This window comes from Penicillium lagena (assembly GCF_028827675.1).
Source record: "Penicillium lagena strain IBT 129212 chromosome Unknown utg000005l_segment0_segment0, whole genome shotgun sequence".
In the NCBI taxonomy this organism is placed as follows: Eukaryota; Fungi; Ascomycota; class Eurotiomycetes; order Eurotiales; family Aspergillaceae; genus Penicillium; species Penicillium lagena.
Genome location: NW_026623226.1, coordinates 1,064,424 through 1,081,921, shown reverse-complemented (window position 1 = coordinate 1,081,921; position 17,498 = coordinate 1,064,424). Strand labels below are relative to the sequence as shown.

At 46.6% G+C, this 17,498-nt stretch overlaps 6 protein-coding genes across 6 annotated transcripts; 3 read left to right on the top strand and 3 right to left on the bottom strand.

Moving 5' to 3' along the window:
• Positions 1 to 678: 678 nt before the first annotated feature.
• Positions 679 to 1,611, top strand: N7510_007121 (uncharacterized protein; the record flags this gene model as incomplete). Its single annotated transcript, XM_056979046.1, has 1 exon — positions 679 to 1,611. The coding sequence occupies one exon, from the start codon at positions 679 to 681 to the stop codon at positions 1,609 to 1,611; it is 933 nt and encodes a 310-aa protein (XP_056832089.1).
• A 1,192-nt stretch (positions 1,612 to 2,803) lies between these two features.
• Positions 2,804 to 3,245, bottom strand: N7510_007120 (uncharacterized protein; the record flags this gene model as incomplete). Its single annotated transcript, XM_056979045.1, has 2 exons — positions 2,804 to 2,946; positions 3,011 to 3,245. 2 exons carry the CDS (start codon positions 3,243 to 3,245, stop codon positions 2,804 to 2,806), a joined length of 378 nt encoding a protein of 125 aa, XP_056832088.1.
• A 2,458-nt stretch (positions 3,246 to 5,703) lies between these two features.
• Positions 5,704 to 6,345, top strand: N7510_007119 (uncharacterized protein; the record flags this gene model as incomplete). The annotated part of the gene is made up of 1 exon (XM_056979044.1): positions 5,704 to 6,345. One exon carries the CDS (start codon positions 5,704 to 5,706, stop codon positions 6,343 to 6,345), a length of 642 nt encoding a protein of 213 aa, XP_056832087.1.
• A 1,302-nt stretch (positions 6,346 to 7,647) lies between these two features.
• On the bottom strand, positions 7,648 to 9,911 carry N7510_007118 (alpha-L-arabinofuranosidase A; the record flags this gene model as incomplete). Its single annotated transcript, XM_056979043.1, has 7 exons — positions 7,648 to 7,995; positions 8,060 to 8,128; positions 8,190 to 8,633; positions 8,710 to 8,937; positions 8,986 to 9,115; positions 9,175 to 9,358; positions 9,404 to 9,911. The coding sequence occupies 7 exons, from the start codon at positions 9,909 to 9,911 to the stop codon at positions 7,648 to 7,650; spliced, it is 1,911 nt and encodes a 636-aa protein (XP_056832086.1).
• A 1,580-nt stretch (positions 9,912 to 11,491) lies between these two features.
• N7510_007117 (glycoside hydrolase superfamily) lies at positions 11,492 to 14,340 on the bottom strand (the record flags this gene model as incomplete). The annotated part of the gene is made up of 4 exons (XM_056979042.1): positions 11,492 to 13,248; positions 13,273 to 13,807; positions 13,885 to 13,996; positions 14,066 to 14,340. 4 exons carry the CDS (start codon positions 14,338 to 14,340, stop codon positions 11,492 to 11,494), a joined length of 2,679 nt encoding a protein of 892 aa, XP_056832085.1.
• A 1,409-nt stretch (positions 14,341 to 15,749) lies between these two features.
• N7510_007116 (Neuraminidase) lies at positions 15,750 to 16,948 on the top strand (the record flags this gene model as incomplete). The annotated part of the gene is made up of 2 exons (XM_056979041.1): positions 15,750 to 16,198; positions 16,327 to 16,948. 2 exons carry the CDS (start codon positions 15,750 to 15,752, stop codon positions 16,946 to 16,948), a joined length of 1,071 nt encoding a protein of 356 aa, XP_056832084.1.
• Between the last annotated feature and the right edge of the window lie 550 nt (positions 16,949 to 17,498).

Here is a 17,498-nt window from a genome sequence, read left to right as displayed (position 1 = left end):
GATTGGATATCATCAAGAGGATAACACCAACGGGGTGACCACGTTATAAAACAATGTGTCAAGAACTAGTATTCCTACACTTCACATACAGGGATTTTACCCCTCATCACGATTTCCTATTGTGTATTAGTTGATCATTAGTTAATTTTGCCCTTAAATTGTTGGGTATTCCCAGATTTATCTGAATCAGAGAATCATTCATTTGTAATTTGCACTTCCATGTGGGACCTCGTAATGTCCAGATTTTGACACTGCATTGACCACAGTGTTTTGGCTTGACCCACTCAATACGTTAGGTGGCATCCTATTTCATGGGCTACACAGTTCTGGATTTGTAAGAACATCATTGCAAGAAGGCTGCGTTTTAGGGATTGCGGTATTAACGGCTATTGCGGTAACTAATTAAGTTACGGCCGCTGATAAATCAGAAGGTGCGCGCGCCACCCACTCTCTACTCTTTACTTATATAGAACTCGAAAAGTATAAAGTGAAGTCGGAAGTCCTTCTGGAGATGGAGATGAAAGAACAACACGGGTCAATTGAGTCAATCGTCACTTACACTGCCCTAACAGCATATTCTGCCATCACGCCTCTAAAAGCCCTTCAGTCACCCGAGAACAATCCGCGGCCTGAACCAATTTTTCCGCATTTCCCTCCAATTGAATATTAGTAGCACGAATGGCTCCTCAAGTTCAGGGACGCAAGATTGCATTTATTGGTGCCAGTGGCCAGCTAGGTGCCCCAACACTGAAGGCCCTTCTCACGCAGAACGTCCACACCATTACCGCCATCCAGCGCCGTGAGGCTACAAGCTCCTTTCCTCCCGAGGTCATTGTCAAAAAAGGGGACCTCGAAGATGAAGCATTCCTAGCCGAGGTGCTCAAGGAACAGGACGCTGTGATCCTGATGCCACCTCTAACACACATTGGCATCCAGAAGCATGCTGTCCGCGCTGCGGCCAAGGCCCACGTGCCGTACGTCCTGCCATCTGAGTTTGGTCCCGATCCTTTCGCCAAGCAGTTAGTGGGAGAGAATGTGCTATTGCAAGACAAACAGGCAATCCGTGGTCAGATTGAGGAGCTCGGCGTCAGCAGCTGGGTTTCTATAACGGTCGGCCCGTGGCTAGATGCGGGCCTCACCCTTGGCCTCTGGGGCATCGACCCCAAAGCCCGCAAGGCGACCATCTGGCGCGGCGCCGACGCCAAGGCCAACACAGCCACTGTTGCGCACACGGCGCAGGCCACCGCAGCAGTCCTGACCCTACCGGAGGTGGAGCTAGCCAAGTACAAGAATAAGGCCGTTTACACGCCTTCCTGGCACCTTACGCAGCGCGAGATTCTTGATGCCGTGCAGCGTGCAACCGGGACGACAGACACGGACTGGAAGGTCACGCAGCGAGACATTAAGGATGTCATCGCTGATTACGAGGCGGGGATCAAGGCGGGAGATATTGGCTCGTACTTCAACAAGTTCTTCGTTACGCACTTCTTCGAGGGTCACGGAGGCGACTTTGAGCATAAGGTTGTGAGGGGGGATTTGGAGAGGCTAGAGCAACTGGGCTTGCAGAAGGAGGATCTTGAGCAAGCGATCAAGATCGAGCTAAAGCAGTGATTAAAGAGGTTCGATGACGCTTATATTATCAGTTAGATGATCACAGTTGCACATCTTTTCACTCATCGAGATCTACGCAGAGTCATAGCAAGGCCGGCCAGTGTAATAGTAATAATTCCGGAAAATTTCATTGAGCAAGTGTGCAATAAGTAGTTGGGGAAAGATGACTTGTGTTGAAATGTTGCTAAAGAGCGTGTAGATAGACCTGTTTATAGACATTGTAGCAAGCTTACTCTACCTAGTTGAGGGGTGAGGGATTCTCTTCAGAAAGCATGCAGGTTGGAGCCAGGATGAATCTACTTAGAGATCCATATTAGAATAGGTTTTTGAAACGTAATATTTAATACTGTTGAACGTCATTATGGGATCTAACGGGGGCGGATTGTGGCGAAATCCGATTGTGATCGCCCGCTCCTCGGCCCCAGACATAATGATGTTTCGAGAGGTGTGTCTATATGTTCTCAAAATAGAAATGTGTGGAATTAAAATAGCATGACATACGTTGTGATTAATCGAGAAATTGCCTTCTAACCATAGGGTGACGAAATTGGCTGCATTGTTCTAAGGGCCAGAATCTTCTTCCACGGGATGAATGTTGATGTAACCGTCATTGCACATATTTTCCTAACAAAATAGTCTTAGGGTCCCCTACTGTTAGATACCAAATTTATTTAGGGGATTCTCTACCATCAAAATCAAATTCTCATGTCCAGATATGCTGGGCGAATATTCGTAGTCGAATAACGTGATTCCCAAGCGAGTGGGGCCAGCCCAAAACGCCAAAGTAAATACGATATTTTACATCTCGATATCTCAACAACTACAACTTGATAACCTTTGAGTGTTCGTATGCTTTATTCACAAGCATGAAAAATAGTGTGAACTCACTTAAGTTGAGATTGAAGCATCATTTTATAATGTTACCAAAAAACACACTGCCACCGTGTGTTGGATATATACGATTATGGAAAGCCCGACTTATTCCATTATACATGATAAAACAACATTTCATAGTTAAGCTTTCCTCAACATAAGATGTAGTCAGAGCGCCTCTACAGATAGATCTCTCGGACTTGAGGCGGTTGTGCCTAAGGGCTAAGGGTTCATAACCACGGTCCCCTTTAGCGGCAAATCCAGGAGATAAATACATCTAGAAAACCATAAACTGATCGGCAAGCTTGAAAACACGACCCTAGATGTCTTGGTCTGTTGAATCGGTGATCGCCCAGCCATCGATTTGCAGCTGCGATGGGACAGGGTTCGAGAACATGACAACACTAGTGTTCCAGTTCACCTGGACATTGGCCGTATCGCAGATGTCGGATGTCACTATGGCTATATAAACGTATAGAAATTAGTAAGAAATCCTAGAAGGTATAAACATTGAAAGTCTACTTACCCTCGTCTGAACTAGGACTCATGCAGAAATAATTTCCATTCTCTTGCGAGCTTTGGTCCTGAACCCCAACAGGGTCATTGGTAGACCCGGTACAGCCATAGTAATTGGTTAGGTGAAGCCAGCAATCAGTGCCCTTTCGGGTCAAGTCGACCCATTGAACGGACGGTGTATCGTCACTCGCTACTAGCCCGGAGAGCAAAGCCCCAGCCGCGAAAAAAGCAGTTGAGAGATACATAATAAAGCAAAAAGATGTTTGTAAGTGTAAATTGGAAATCAGGGATGGAGAAAAAACTTCTTTACATCCATATGTATTCTATTTTTGGCCGTTTCAAGTCATTTTTTGTTGCTCGTGCCAAGGGCTCGGCGGCCCCTCAAAGGACCGATTTTTTTTATCTACAAAGAAACTCTATCCCGGATTGAGATTGTGATAATCCTGCTCCCTTCATAGCTGTTTGGGCCCAACAAAAATATGTTGGCTTGGCATGAAAGATATAGGCTGATAGAAAGACGGGGTCCGCTATCCTCGCTGATAGGCTCTCATTCTTACTCTCTGCAGTTGATTTTGCCGCTGGAAGACGTTTTTAACGACGTTTTCTTCAACAACTGCACAGATTTTCAGCTTGCCATATACCTGGTCGACGAGACCTATACTCTTCTACCTGGCCAAATCGGCCCCGCAACTGCGAGTGGTTGTGGGGTCGATCCAACGTCATGAATCTTCATCATATTCATACGTACTCGTTTATTTAACCTCACGCCACCTGGGGCCAGTTTAAAGACCCTGTGGGTATTTTCCCGTCCTGGGCCGGGGGGCAAGGGGCGTATCAAAGTCGATCTTGCAGAACTGTTAGTTGGGGGCTTCATTGGAATAAGAGTAGCACCAACACTCCCAGAGCGCCACAGATGGGACCTGGTTGTTGGACTCTGATGGTGATCGGCAGCCTGGACGTGGATACCCCAATCTCGCGGCACTGCAGCCCCTGAGCCCAACATGAATGCAACATAAATGTATAGATAGTAATCGCACTTATGAGTTAACTATAGACATATTATTATTAATTCTTCTTCAGTTTCCAAACTTGGCGGAACCGAGTTTGCCATTCCTTTGGGGTCATTTCCCCAGTTTTGATCCCTACGCGGGGTAGCCCAGTCACCAAGTCATGATTGCGGGCCAGAGTTGGGTCCAATGGATCCGGTAACCCTGTCCCTGTGTCCCAGATGTATACCTATATTCGCTCGTACCAACAGACACCAAGACACTAGAACTAACCGGGCCTTCCGTATTAGTCATAAAAATACTAACAGCCCTTCGCATAACTAGTCTTCTCAGCCTCATAGATCGGCATAACTTGACTGATCCATCCAATGAAACCACGACTTCCCCAGAATCTGAAACGCACTGTGCTGTGCGCCAAGTAGACGTCGCCAGGACGTATCATCAAGTGTCGAACTGACTCGAAATTGTTCCTTCTACTATTTATGGAACGAAGGCGGTTACCACCATTTTAGGTAAAATCTATATAAAGGCGTACTCTTTCTCTTCAATTTTAAGGGCCTAATTAGAAACTGTCCAAGGCAAAATTCCCTACCTGCTACTCCAAGACTATCTTTGCTACTTTATTCAATTCCCACTATGAGATACACTGCTATATTAGTGGGCATCTTCGGTTGGTTTTTCCTTATCTATAAATAGAGCTATTTTCTCACTTAACTCTAGCCCTAGAGGGAGGTGCCTTCAGTGTTGGTAGGCATGCTGCTAGGCGAAATGGTGGGACCTCATCACCCCCCTCAAGCTCTACACTAGCGTCAACCACTACCCAAAGTCTCAGCCCGTCGCAGGAAACCGACAAAAGTGAGCTATGCAGGGACGATGGCTTTAACTATGAAAACTGGCAGAAGTATGAAATGGATTACTGGATGGACTACTGGTAAGGAAACAAGCCACTTACTATCTATTCTCTTGTTCACCTGTCTCTAGGTCTTCTACTTTCCCCGAGACAGTCAGCGGTTCGAATGTCCCAGATGACACAGAGTGGGTCAACTTCCTAGCAGATCAGACGGGAAGTTTGTCAAACATACATTGCGAAGCAGGAAGCACCCAGTGCCATCTTGGCGACCTTAGCGATGTAGATGCTTGTGGAAAAGATCCCTACTGGACCCCACTCTTTTTTTTTGCACTTTCCGCTTGTTTAAACCTTTTTGATTGGGCTGCGGGTGTTCACGCTGCACTCGGGGAGAAATCGATCGATTTCCAAAGCCAAATCATGGGTATCGTCAAAGATCTCACACCTCATGATACGTCTAGTGTAAGAGTCTTCCATCTTAACCCTTTTAGACCGTCCTAAATGCCTACCCCTGAACTATTGTGATGATATATTGACTTGTTAACTTCAATAGAACCCTGCTACTGGAGTATTGATAATGCTAGGTGGGTTGTTAGGAGCAGCCGGTGCTCTTCTTGGTCCTCTTGGTGCAGTTGTCTCAGGTGCTGCTGGGGCTGCAAGTGGTATAGTAGGTTTTGGTGTTGGTACTCAAATCTCAATGCAAGCCAACTATGCACAGCTGTAAGTTCAATTTGGCTCTCTGGTTCTAATATATTCTAACTATCTACTAGTCTACAAAATGAGCTTGATACCTATGCTTCTGTTGATGATCTGGTTGGACGCTCTATTGTGCTTATGCAAAATGCTACAATGATGATTGTTGAGAGTGCAATCAATGTTGCTCCTGATAACAGCGGGTCTGGTACTGGCAACTACTGGTATGCTCATCCGAGCAGTGCTCCATATCTTATGAAAAATGGCACCTTTGCTGAGGAGATTCACAATGTTAAATATAACATCCTGAGCGGTGACATATCAAAAATTGTCCTCTCAAGTGCTGTTGCTGCTGCATGGATCCAGCAGAATGTGTTTGTTGCAAAGCGTACTGATAACGTCCACGACACAGCACCTTGTGATATTGACCTCGACAAGCTTGACGGCGCCCGTGTATGTGATGGAGATACCGCCTACTTCTTCATGGTTAGCCAGTCTATAAATAGTTGGGGTGACTATGCCGGAGTTAGTGGGACGTCGAAGATTGATGACTATGGACTTGATCTGCTTACCATGGCTAAGTCAGCGGAATGGATTAGTGACCACCACGACGGGTACTTTCCTCAGGTGTCCCCTACTGACATCGTCAAGGATTTCACATATGACGAAGGTGCTCTGGAGAATGGTTATTTTATCGAACTTCCTTTTATGGATGCAGATGATTTGGATGAGCCCAGTTACTGGGTTGGTGGAAGCGATCTACCTGATGAGGTCAGTATTCTAATAGAAGGTCAATAGGGGCATCTGTATATTAACAATTGAATAAATAGGGCGAACTGATTATGGAAATCCTGATGCACATTGAGAATGATATTGATGACTGGCCATACTAGAGGATTGACCTGCACTTATTCCGGAATTTTGCTCGCTTAAGTACAAGAACACAGATGGAACGACTATGGACGTTTTGCTTTTGTTGTTTGAAGATTTCTATAGTTATATGGATCTAGAATATTGCTTTTGCATTTATTCATTGACTTTGAAATTGAATCATTACGGTAAAATGTATCGAGCAAGAACTTTTCTAGTGCACTCCGGGTTGCGTTCACGTATCATTTTGCTCCCAATCGCAGAGCCAGCGTGGCTTCACAGTCCTTTCGCAGAGACCTTTGACACCAACAACTACCGTCTCACCAGGTACTAAATCCACAAAGCTGTCTTCCCAGACTGCGTCTTCTCCTTCCTCCATTGGCACTTCCAGCATAACGCCCTTGACGGGCGCGTTTGCCCGCAACCAAATATTTTTATTTATTTATTTATTTATTCCTTTTGGCGCTGCCACTTGATTATGTTATGGGACTGGTGCTGAACCCCTGAGGGCGATACGTCACTGCGTGAACGCATTGGCAACCACATCAATGATATACCGGCGTCCGACAACATGGGATATCGAATTGACTCCCCTCTGTTCATTTTCTGTGTTCTTTACTTGACATATTGATCTATCGAATAATGCCCATGGAATGGTTGGCATTTGACACGGGTCAACGCGAGAACAATTCCGACACGCCGATGCGCAACTTTGCAGACAACGATGTTTACTGCAGACTGCAGCATCCTAGACGACTGTTGTCCAAATGTGATGCTCCATTGTCAGGCTGGAGATGATCTGAAATATCGCGTCACCTCAGTGGATGTGTGTGATTATTCAAGGCACAACTGGACGAAAACATTGAACGATGCAAACCTCTTAGGAGTTGCGGGGAAGACGGTTCAGCTCTCGATTGACAAACGCCGAACATATGCATAATTTCCGCGTGCTCATCGACCTCAAACAACCATATGCAGCTACTTCGCAAGCCTCGGTTTAATGCTAGAGCATAACCAGACGACATAGCATCTATCTTCGACAATATTAAGACCTGGGTTTTGCGTTTATAATCATATGTTTCGGCAGAGGAGAGCCGCGCCGTGCCTTTTTTTGTTGGTGACAAAGAGACCACTGAGGATGATATTGCATTTTTCAAGTCCGTGTGTCGGTTTCGTATTTATGGCGAAGCTAAGTTTGGTGAAAAGATTGGCAGTTACAATAGATGGTATTTAGAAGGTAGTCAAGACTGCAATATCATACTCCTTCAGCTCAAATGAGAAAACTCCACCCTTCTGTGCCCTTAGCTCGGTAACGGTGCGCTTGACTACATTCTCTCCTCCAACAGCATTGTATGAGAGTCCACTTGGTGCATTGAGAACCGTAAGGGTAGCCCTAGCACCGTGATCCAGGCCCTCGAAATCGATGTTGAATGGTACGGGGGCAGTAGTATTGTAAATGGCGGCCTTGAAGGTATACTCGGTTGTCCCGTCGTTGACACCTGCGACATAAAAGGCGGGTCCAAATCCTGAATCGGAAGTCACTGGTGCGCTGTGGGTATAGCGGTGGGAGGAGAGAAGCTGGTTACATGGTTAGCGGTCCATATTCTAGCTGGTGTCAATTTGGCAATTTAAGACTACATACTTGGATAGCATAGTAGCTGGTCGAGAAAACATCTTGGGCTGGGTCTGCGCTGAAGGAGACGAGATCAGGCTGAAGGGCAGTTTAGCGATATTCACATATTAACTGCAACCAAGATATCGGATAGACTTACAGCCCACTGAAAGTCGTTCAAGTTCTGGAAGCCTGGTGCATAGCTTGCACCGATCACGACATCACTGTTCCTCTCGGCACCAAGGGTATAAATCGCTTCGCCCACGGCACCAACCCAGATTGGATATTGCAATCGCGGCTCAGCACCACTCCAGTCAACTGGTTCGGATGTATTGGCTTTATTAGGCTGTATGGTTGCATATTCACCAAGTAAGATAGGATGGGAACGGTTTGCGTTGTCCCACAGACCGAACTGGGTGGCATAGATGTTGGGTCTAGCATACTCATGATAATCGGTTCCGCTGTGGCCAGCAGTAGCCGTTAGATCACCGGTGGATGATATGAGTGTAATCCAAGGGTAAGTAGCGTGAATTGCGTCGTAAAAAGCCATAAAGCGGTAGCTTGCATATGAGGCGGGATCAGAAAGGTTATCTTCGTTGCCAATCTGTAGCCATGGCATATGTCAGTATGATTATTTGCTGCCCTTATAACAGCTAGCGACGGAATGCGAAGAAACCTACTTCAACATAATTTATCTTCCACGGCTTAGGATAGCCAAGAGATGCTCTCAAAGCCCCGTATTTGGTTCTCACGTCACCCATAATGAACTCCAACTCGTTCAATGCATCTTGAACATAAATTCCAATATCTGCCTCAGGGATCACGTCGGGATCGACGTTGTTATACCCGTTCAGGTACACTCCTGACCACACAGCAAGAACTGGCTCGACTTCAAGGTCTTCACACCACTATCAAATTGTAAGCTAGGTTGATTTTCGAGCAAAGGAGGTATGTACTTGAAGATATTCAACGAGGCCGAGTCCATCGGTATTCTCATAGCCCCATGTTCCTGGCCGTCCAGGTCGTTGGGTCAAGGGGCCAATGGTCTCATTCCATTTCCAGCGATAGCCGAAGGTATCTCCTTCTCTAAGAGATAATTAGCCAAATAAGTTTTCTTTTCGGAACATCCAACGCAGGTGACACACATGTTATTTCCTCCTGGAAGTCTGAAAAAGCTTGGCTTAAGGCCCTTCAGGCCATTCATCAGATCCGGACGATTTCCGTTTGGTCTGTTGTTATACGTTGGGGGAAACAGACTAATCAGATTGAAATTGACCGAGCCTTGTCCTGGATGGAACTCGAGCACGAAAGTGTTGTTCGTATTAGGAGCTGCAACCTCAGGGTGCAGTTGAAACTTATGCTCCACCCACTTACCATGCTGGCATTCTGACCTGACGTCCACGCTTGCCCAGACATGGGATGTGATTGCTGATTGCAGCTTCACAGTGAACTGGCCCTTATAGGAGCCCAGTGCCCAGAAACTTCCCGTGTAACGTTGCGGCCTGACGCTGATTCCCCACCACCCGGGATTTTGCAGACCGATTACTCCTCCCACCACAGAACCGACTCCTTGAGCCACGTTCACGGATGTTGGAAGAGCCCAGGAGAGTGGCACAGTAGTATTCTGGAGGGTCAATTCTGCATTGCCAACTGCTTCCCAAGGGGACAGAGTGGACGGGAATTCGGTACTACCTTGGAATGCGCGATTCTGGATCAGCTCAGCATAGATACCTCCGTCGCCGGAGTGATTGATATCCTCGAACATAACTCCGTACATGAGCGGGGATGAAGCATTTCCTCCATCCTTGGCTACCTTGAGATTTACGGCGTGGCCAATCCCGGCAAGGAAAGAAAGGATCTGTAAAAGACTGCTGCCCAACATCCTGATGACTCTTCAATAAATTGAACATCAGTGACCTTCTTACTGGAAGCTTCTTATACTGGGCAGCAACCTTACATTTATAGCTTTCATTAGTATTATGTCTTCGGAGAAACTTTAACTACTTCAGGACATGTATCAACAATTGTTCATCCATGAGCTATTCCATAGGATACAGGATTCAGGATGGGCATTTATCCGAGATTAAGGTTCTAGCCACAAAGGAGGGGTTGCAGGAAAAGATTCTGGAATTGGTTTTCTTTTGTGGGGTACCAAACTCCGGCGGGGGAGAGAATGTGCTTTCAATGAAGACAACAAACCTGAAGAAGGGAGAAGTGGAAAGGAAAAATCAAATACCCTCTAGAGGATCGGTGCGAACACCCCGAACAGGGCACGTATCGAGAACTGGAGGTCGGATTATCATATTTTGTAGGCTATCAGTGACTTCAATTGAACTAAGACAGCGCTTCAAATTTCAGACAAACCCCGTCGCGGGGTTTGTTTATACAATCATGCAATAAACTCGGAGGAATTATAGCGCAGTGCTTCGAAATTCAAGGCACTGAATGTGCGGCTAGAGGTTAAATACGCAATTAAAGACTTATTGTATTAGAAGTCGTATGCGGCTAAATAGAGACCCAGAAAATCTTGGAAAAGCTCAGACCTCGGCTGATAAAAGCTGGGCCAGTTGACCCTATATAGTTCACCTTGTATATAGCCTACGATGATTCCTATTAGAGAAGTTGAGGGGTATGGCAAGCTTAGTGTGAGTGTGAATAAACCCCGGTGCAAATATACCAGATTTACGTTTTGAAGAACATGTTAATTCTTGAATTTCTACCCCTTCCGGGAGCGGGGGATCTAGAGGGGTGGACCGAAGCATTTCCTCCGGGTTTTTACCTCGCCAGCTCTAAAGTAGTCATTTAGCCTGATCATTGAGAAAGCAATTATTTGTGGAGCACCCCGCGTAAGGGGCCCGTCAGGGAACCGTGCGGTCATCGGATGGAAGATGTGAAGTCTGATTTTCTAACTAATGCTCACTATGCAATCAGGGATGAGCATGGCCAATACAAAAGTAGAGTAATACATCGGTGTAATGTGGGGGCCAGAATGCTATACGGGACATCATCCTTCCACCTTCTCGTCAAAAGCGTTGTGATCTCGAGTAATTAGGGCCCAACTTGCCAAGAGCGTGAAACCTTATCAATTGGTTCGTGCCCTGTCAAAACAGCTGACGCCCTAACAGAGGCCTGCCTGTTGACTCCTGTATACAATGTTGGGCATAAGTATTCGACCCATGTGATTACGATAAGTTTTAGTAGGATTAAGAGGCATTTGTATTGTACTAGTTATTAATGGAATATGGGTGCTTCGCAGCTGAAGTTCAGCGAGAGCCGGAGACACAACGGCTCGCCTTAACGCGTCTCGCAACAACGAGAGGGGGCTTCCTCTCTCATATATGCATGCGGAGGCTACGAGTGGGAATAACGGAAAGAATAGATGAGAAGTATGTTTTTCCCCCGGCTGTATAGCACTGTTTCCTTGGCGCATTGACCCCGCGGGTAAAGAACAACGATAATAAATCAATGTGCTTCAGTGGACGCTGGCTCCATATGGACTGGAACAGTAAAATTATAACGTGTATCAGGCATAGGAAGCGTATCGACCACCACTGGTTTCCCCCGTAACGAGAATTTGAAAGTCAAGCTTTCGAATATGTCCAATGCAATCTTGTAATCACCTGGGAAAATAACGAGGCTTCCATTCTCATCGGCTCTAGCCAACGAGCCGAACGTAAGAGGAAAGTATGCTATTTGTTCGCTGCTGGTTGTAATATCGTGGAGGCGCAAGTAGGACACTAGGGATTTATTTGGCCGTGGAGTGGGGCCTGCGTTGTTGCTCGAAAGGAATAACAAGCCAACGTAATCGGAAGCTTCAGGGCCAACATTTTTTACTCGAGCTTTGACGGTGGCAAAGTGCGTGTTGTCGTTAACGGGGCCACCATGGTTCCTTTGGCGTAAGGCAACAAGCTGCTGAATGTTGTACTCATGGTCCAAGGCTTCCTCCCATTCAAAGTTAAACTCCGTGTAATGAAGCCCGTAGCCGAATGGGATTACAGGCTTTCCAGTGTACCATTTGTATGTCCGCCCAGGATATGAACCATCTGAATTAGGGCGAAGGTTGATGTCGAAGATGCTTACTTGATCGGCATAGCTGGCTGCATACTGTGTGACTGGTAGTCTACCAGCAACTGATCTCTTGCCAAGAAGGACGTCACGCAGAGCGGTGCCACCACTTTGACTAGGATATCCTGCCCAAAGCAGAGCTTGGATTCCTTCATTTTGCAGGAGAGCGCTGTCATCGAGCTGACCGCCACCGAATTGGACAACGACCATAGGTTTAGGGAGCTTCGATAAGATGTTGATGAGATCGAGTTGGTTTTGTGGCCAAGTAAGCGAAGTTCGGTCAAGTGTTTCGGCCTCCATAGAATTGTCAATGCCGCCGAGGTAAATTATCAAATCTGACTTCTCCGCGGCTGCAAGAGCCGAGCGGAATCCAGCGGTGCTCTGATCATTGATTGCTGTGCCCATAGCATAATTCACTTCCCACCCATGATTCTCAAATGCTTCCAATGGGCTTATCAAGAACGGCGCAATGCCTGAATAATCCCCTTGCATCTGAGTTGTCGCGTTTGCAAACGGTCCAATAACGGCAACGCTCTGATATTTATGCGAACGACCCAGAGGAAGAACTTTGTCATTTTTGAGAAGCGTCATGCCTTCAACTGCAGCCTCATACGCGAGAGCTTGTGCGTCCGGGGTCGAAACGTCCGAGAAATTGAGATCACTGTACTTTCCGCCATCGAAGAAGCCGACCGTAAACAATGCCGAATAAAGCCTTGTCAGTGCCCTGTCTAAGGCTTCAAGCGAGGTCTGGTTTGCTGCAAGGGATTCATTGAGCTTGAGATACGAAGTACCACATTCCAAATCCACTCCAGCGTTGAGGGCCACAGAAGCTGCACCTTCTTCGTTGTCGGTGAAGTTGTGGTATTGCCAGATATCTGTGATTGCCCCGCAGTCAGACACAACATAGTTATAGTCTGCAGTAAAATTCCAGTGCTCTCTCAGCACCTGTTCAAGGAGGAACTCGTTCGCGCAAGCTGGGATGCCGTCAACTGCATTGTATGAACACATGACGCTCCCTACACCCGTATCACGTACACAAGCCTTGAATGGAGCCAGGAAGTAGTCAGCCAGGTCTTGCTGGGTAGGGTTATAGTCATTCCCGTATCTGCCCGTCTCAAGGTCGTAGACGGCGAAGTGCTTGCATGTCGCAATAACTTGCTTCTACTCGGGGTCGTCACCCTGAAGTCCCGGGACGAAATTGCGGATGTAGCTCTGCACAACAAAAACATCCTCACCGGGCGTTTCTTGCCCTCTTCCCCATCGAGGATCTCTGAAAGGATTGATGTTTGGTGCCCAGAAATCGAATCCAGAAAACCCGTTGTTGCCAAATGCTCGTCCTTCCTTGCCGATTACATTAGCTATCCCACGAATCAGAGCATCGTCAAAAGAGGCTGCTGTCAAGATCGGTGCAGGGAAGCTGGTGGCATAACTGAAATTGGCTGGCATTGTGGTGAATTGAACACCTGGTGCGGAGCCAATACCATGGGTTGCCTCATTCCACCACTCGTATGGTGGCAAACCGAGGCGCGCAGATCCGGCTGAAGCATCGACAACATTAAGAATCTTTTCCTCCAATGTCATGGAATCAACAAGTGAGCTCACTCGCTCAGCAATGCTCATTGAAGTATCACAGACTCGGTGACTGCAGAGAGGGTGTGTTTGACAGGCCGGTAGAAAACCAGTGTTCGTTGTGTTCCCTTGCGGATTTGAAATCTGGTACAAAGACATCCTATCACATAGTTTCAGCAATCGGAGTCACTTTGTCTTTTTATATTGTACTTAACTTACACATATGTCCCTCCGCATGAGCTAGATGGTTCTGTCGCACATTCCGAATTGCAGCTGCTGTCATTTGTCTTGCTCGCGGAGCTAAAGTCGGGCATACTACCGCAAAAGCATTGCCTATTCAGGTATAAGTTTGAGGAAGGGCGTAATTCAACACCCACATCGGACAAAGTGCAATTCACTTACGTCCCGAATTCTACACCTCCATATGCAAAACCTCGTTCACCACACCAGTTGGCACAGTACTGTGGCGTCATAATAACCGTGCTAAGTTTTTTTGCGGTCAAGATGGTCACGCTGGGATCTAAATAACATCCGAGATAGCTGGCTGATGCACTGTAGGCTGTCGTCGATGCTGAACTATTCATGGTGCACGTAGATGATGCCTGGACATTCGTTTGTACTGCCATAAGAGGTAGCAGCACTTTTGTGCCAGCTCTAAAGAGCTTGAATGGTGTCATCATTGGTCCCTCATCTGCACCAAGAAATACGGAACATTCGTAGCTCACTTTATACAGGACAAACTTTAAGTGGTTGCTGGGATCCCCGTCTTATATAGGCTTTACAGTTTATGGTGAGATAACTTATAAAATTGCCGGACAATGACTAGGCTAAATTACGGGTTCAGTACGGGCCAGGGCGTACTCTCCACCGTAAACTTTGGAAGAAATGCTCTTGCCCACCTTCGAGATCTCCGCTCTTGAACGAGCGAGGGGGAATAATTCACAATTTTGTATGGAGTAAGTTACGTTGGTTAAATTCCCTCCCTCTTCTTCTTTCCCCTGTTTATCTCAAGATTGGCTCTGAAAGGTACTCTTTGAATTAAGAACTGGAGCCTCACATAACCGAATGTCGTAAAGAGCTCGAGACGTTCCGCCGTGCTACTTTCAACGCATTTTCAGCTTACATCCTGGAGCGCCATAGCTGTGTACCACCATAGCGTCTCATGACACTTTCGGGAAAATTTTGATTGTCAAAGACCAATAATGTGGCAATTAAACGGGCGATGCACTTCCTCCCCTCACGCAGATGCTCTCTTCTACATTTAATGCAAGATTTCTCCACATCAAAGCACGGCACAAGATACTTCAACAAGAACTGATTGCGCTTGGCCATCGAAGCTATCAAAAGCAGCCAGAAAATGAGTATACGTCAAGCTACTAAACTACAGAGGAAAGAGGAGGAAATATAGAGAAAGAGGGGCGATAGGTATACGTGAATGGTGTGCGTATTAGACGAAGGAAACTGGTAAAGCTTCACGCATATCAAAAAGTCGAATAAGAGGATACTGTCTGCAACCCCCGAGTAGGTCGCCATAAAGCTGTATAAGCTTGATGATAAATTACCTATGCTTAGAGGAGCCAGCAATTATCCCAAGTTGTTAGCAGCACCTAGCAGTGCCAACAATTGTCTCCCAGTTTAATTACAGAGATTATTGGTTTATGTAAAGAACCATATGCATTAGGCTAATTAAAGTATGCTTACAATGAGAGATCCAGGCTAAATTACAGGGATCATTAATCCCTGTGAAAGATCAATTGCATTAGGCTAATTAAAGTTCTTGTATGTTGAGAGACCGTTAGAAATGAGTGGTCCAACTTTTAGCTGAATGCTTAGGACACGCCGGCCTAGAATTCTTACCTACCGGCTAAATTTTGATGCATCTCAGGAACTGTGGTGGTTCCACCAGGCTTGTAACTCATCGGCACGGGAATTTTCCTAAATCGTACAGGAACAGATGAGTCCCCGCATATGGATACAAAACAATATATAATGAGGGTCAATTTGACGAGATTCCAAACTAAGAAAAGCCATTCGAAGTGAATTATCTGTAACAGGAACTTTCCTTGCATATCCCTGATTCATAAAAATGCTCACCAAGATTGTGTCCCTTTGTCTGGCTGGCCTCAGTTGTGTCGCATCAGCTAGACCTCACCGGCAACCACCACCCCGGCCATGGTCGACTTTCGGAGAAAATGTTATCTTCCAGCCTGACTCTGACCACAGCGTTCTCTATCCGCGACAAGTGGAACTGTCAGATGGAACTCTCCTGGCGACAGCCTCGTACAGTGGAGACAAAATTCCATATTTCCCCATATTTCGAAGTGCAGATGGTGGTGCTACCTGGTCCTGGATCTCCAACATGACAGACAAGGTCAATGGACTGGGTATGGCCGCTCAGCCAGCGTTGGCAGAGTTGCCATATGCCGTTGGTGACTTCGCGGCCGGCACGGTCCTGGCTAGTGGAAACAGCTGGGGAGCCATAGCACGAATATCGATATATATGCCAGTGAAGACAAAGGTTACACATGGAAGTTCGTCAGCAATGTGGCGAGGGGCAGTGGACCGGATACCACAGATGGGAATCCATGTATTTGGGAACCCTTCATCCAGTGGGCTACTCTCTCGTTTATTTTTGGTCGAATTGATTAATAACAGAAATATAGGGTTTTCAACCACACAGTTGGAGTATTTTACTCTGATCAGCGTGACCCACAGCATGGTCAGAAGCTTGCTCATCAGGAATCAATGGATTTGAAATCCTGGGGCTCCGTGATAAATGATGTGGCGTATCTCAACTATACTGATCGGCCTGGAATGACGGTTATTACATATGTTCCACCTTTGGAGAAGTGGATTCTGGTGCACGAGTTTCCGGGAGGGGATAGCTGGTCTGGGGAAGGCTATCCCGTCTACTATCGATTGGCTGAGAGCCCGTTTGATTTTCGCTTTGCCTACGGTTATCCAATCGTTGTAGATGGGGTACAGCCGGGCTCGTCTCCCTATGTTGTCTGGTCTCCGGTCGGCGGTGTCAATGGAACTATCGTCGTCAGTGACGCTGATCATAGCAGTGTTTTCACCAACCGAGCCAACGGCCAGCCTGATCAGTGGGAAATTCACGCTACACCGCAGCCGGCGGCATACAGCCGGAGCCTACATGTCTTTGCAGAGCATCCTGATCACTTGATGATACTGGGTGCAGGTGTGTTTGGTGGAGCAGGCAATATGCCGCTCTCTCTCAGTGTTGTGAGCTTAACTGATACTTTGAGAGAGCCAGCTGGCAATTAGAAAAAGGCTTTAGTGAATTCATGCTATTCAGGAGATATCAGTGGGATCAAACTTGTTAACGCCTAATGATGAATGCAAAGAGAGTCTGACATTCTGGATAATCAAATCTATGCTACTTAAAGATATCCCATGAGATAGCCATATAGGCTTAGATTATCTCTTTCGGTTTCTTTCAGTGCATTCTGATGTGCTCGGGCTATCTCCTACCCTCGAGGACGAAGAAAATCAAGTTCTTGATCCAGTGGGCCATGACGGATGAGCAAAACATATAGTTCTATCTATCTTTAGCTACACATCCTCGACTATCGAGTTTTCTGCTGCCGTTGCTGCTGCTTCCTCCGTCACTTTATTTCATTCGGTACTAAGCGTGCGTCATTCTAGGTGTACTCGCTCCAGAGAAGTTTTCAGTAACATCGAAGGTTAAGAGAGCGAGACGGTAGGCTCTCTATAAACGGCCGGGTGTTGATAAAACTCTCTCTCACTCATTTTCCTCCCCGTTTTCCCATTCTGTATTTCGTCATCGGACATTAGACGCGTAAATTCGAAACCA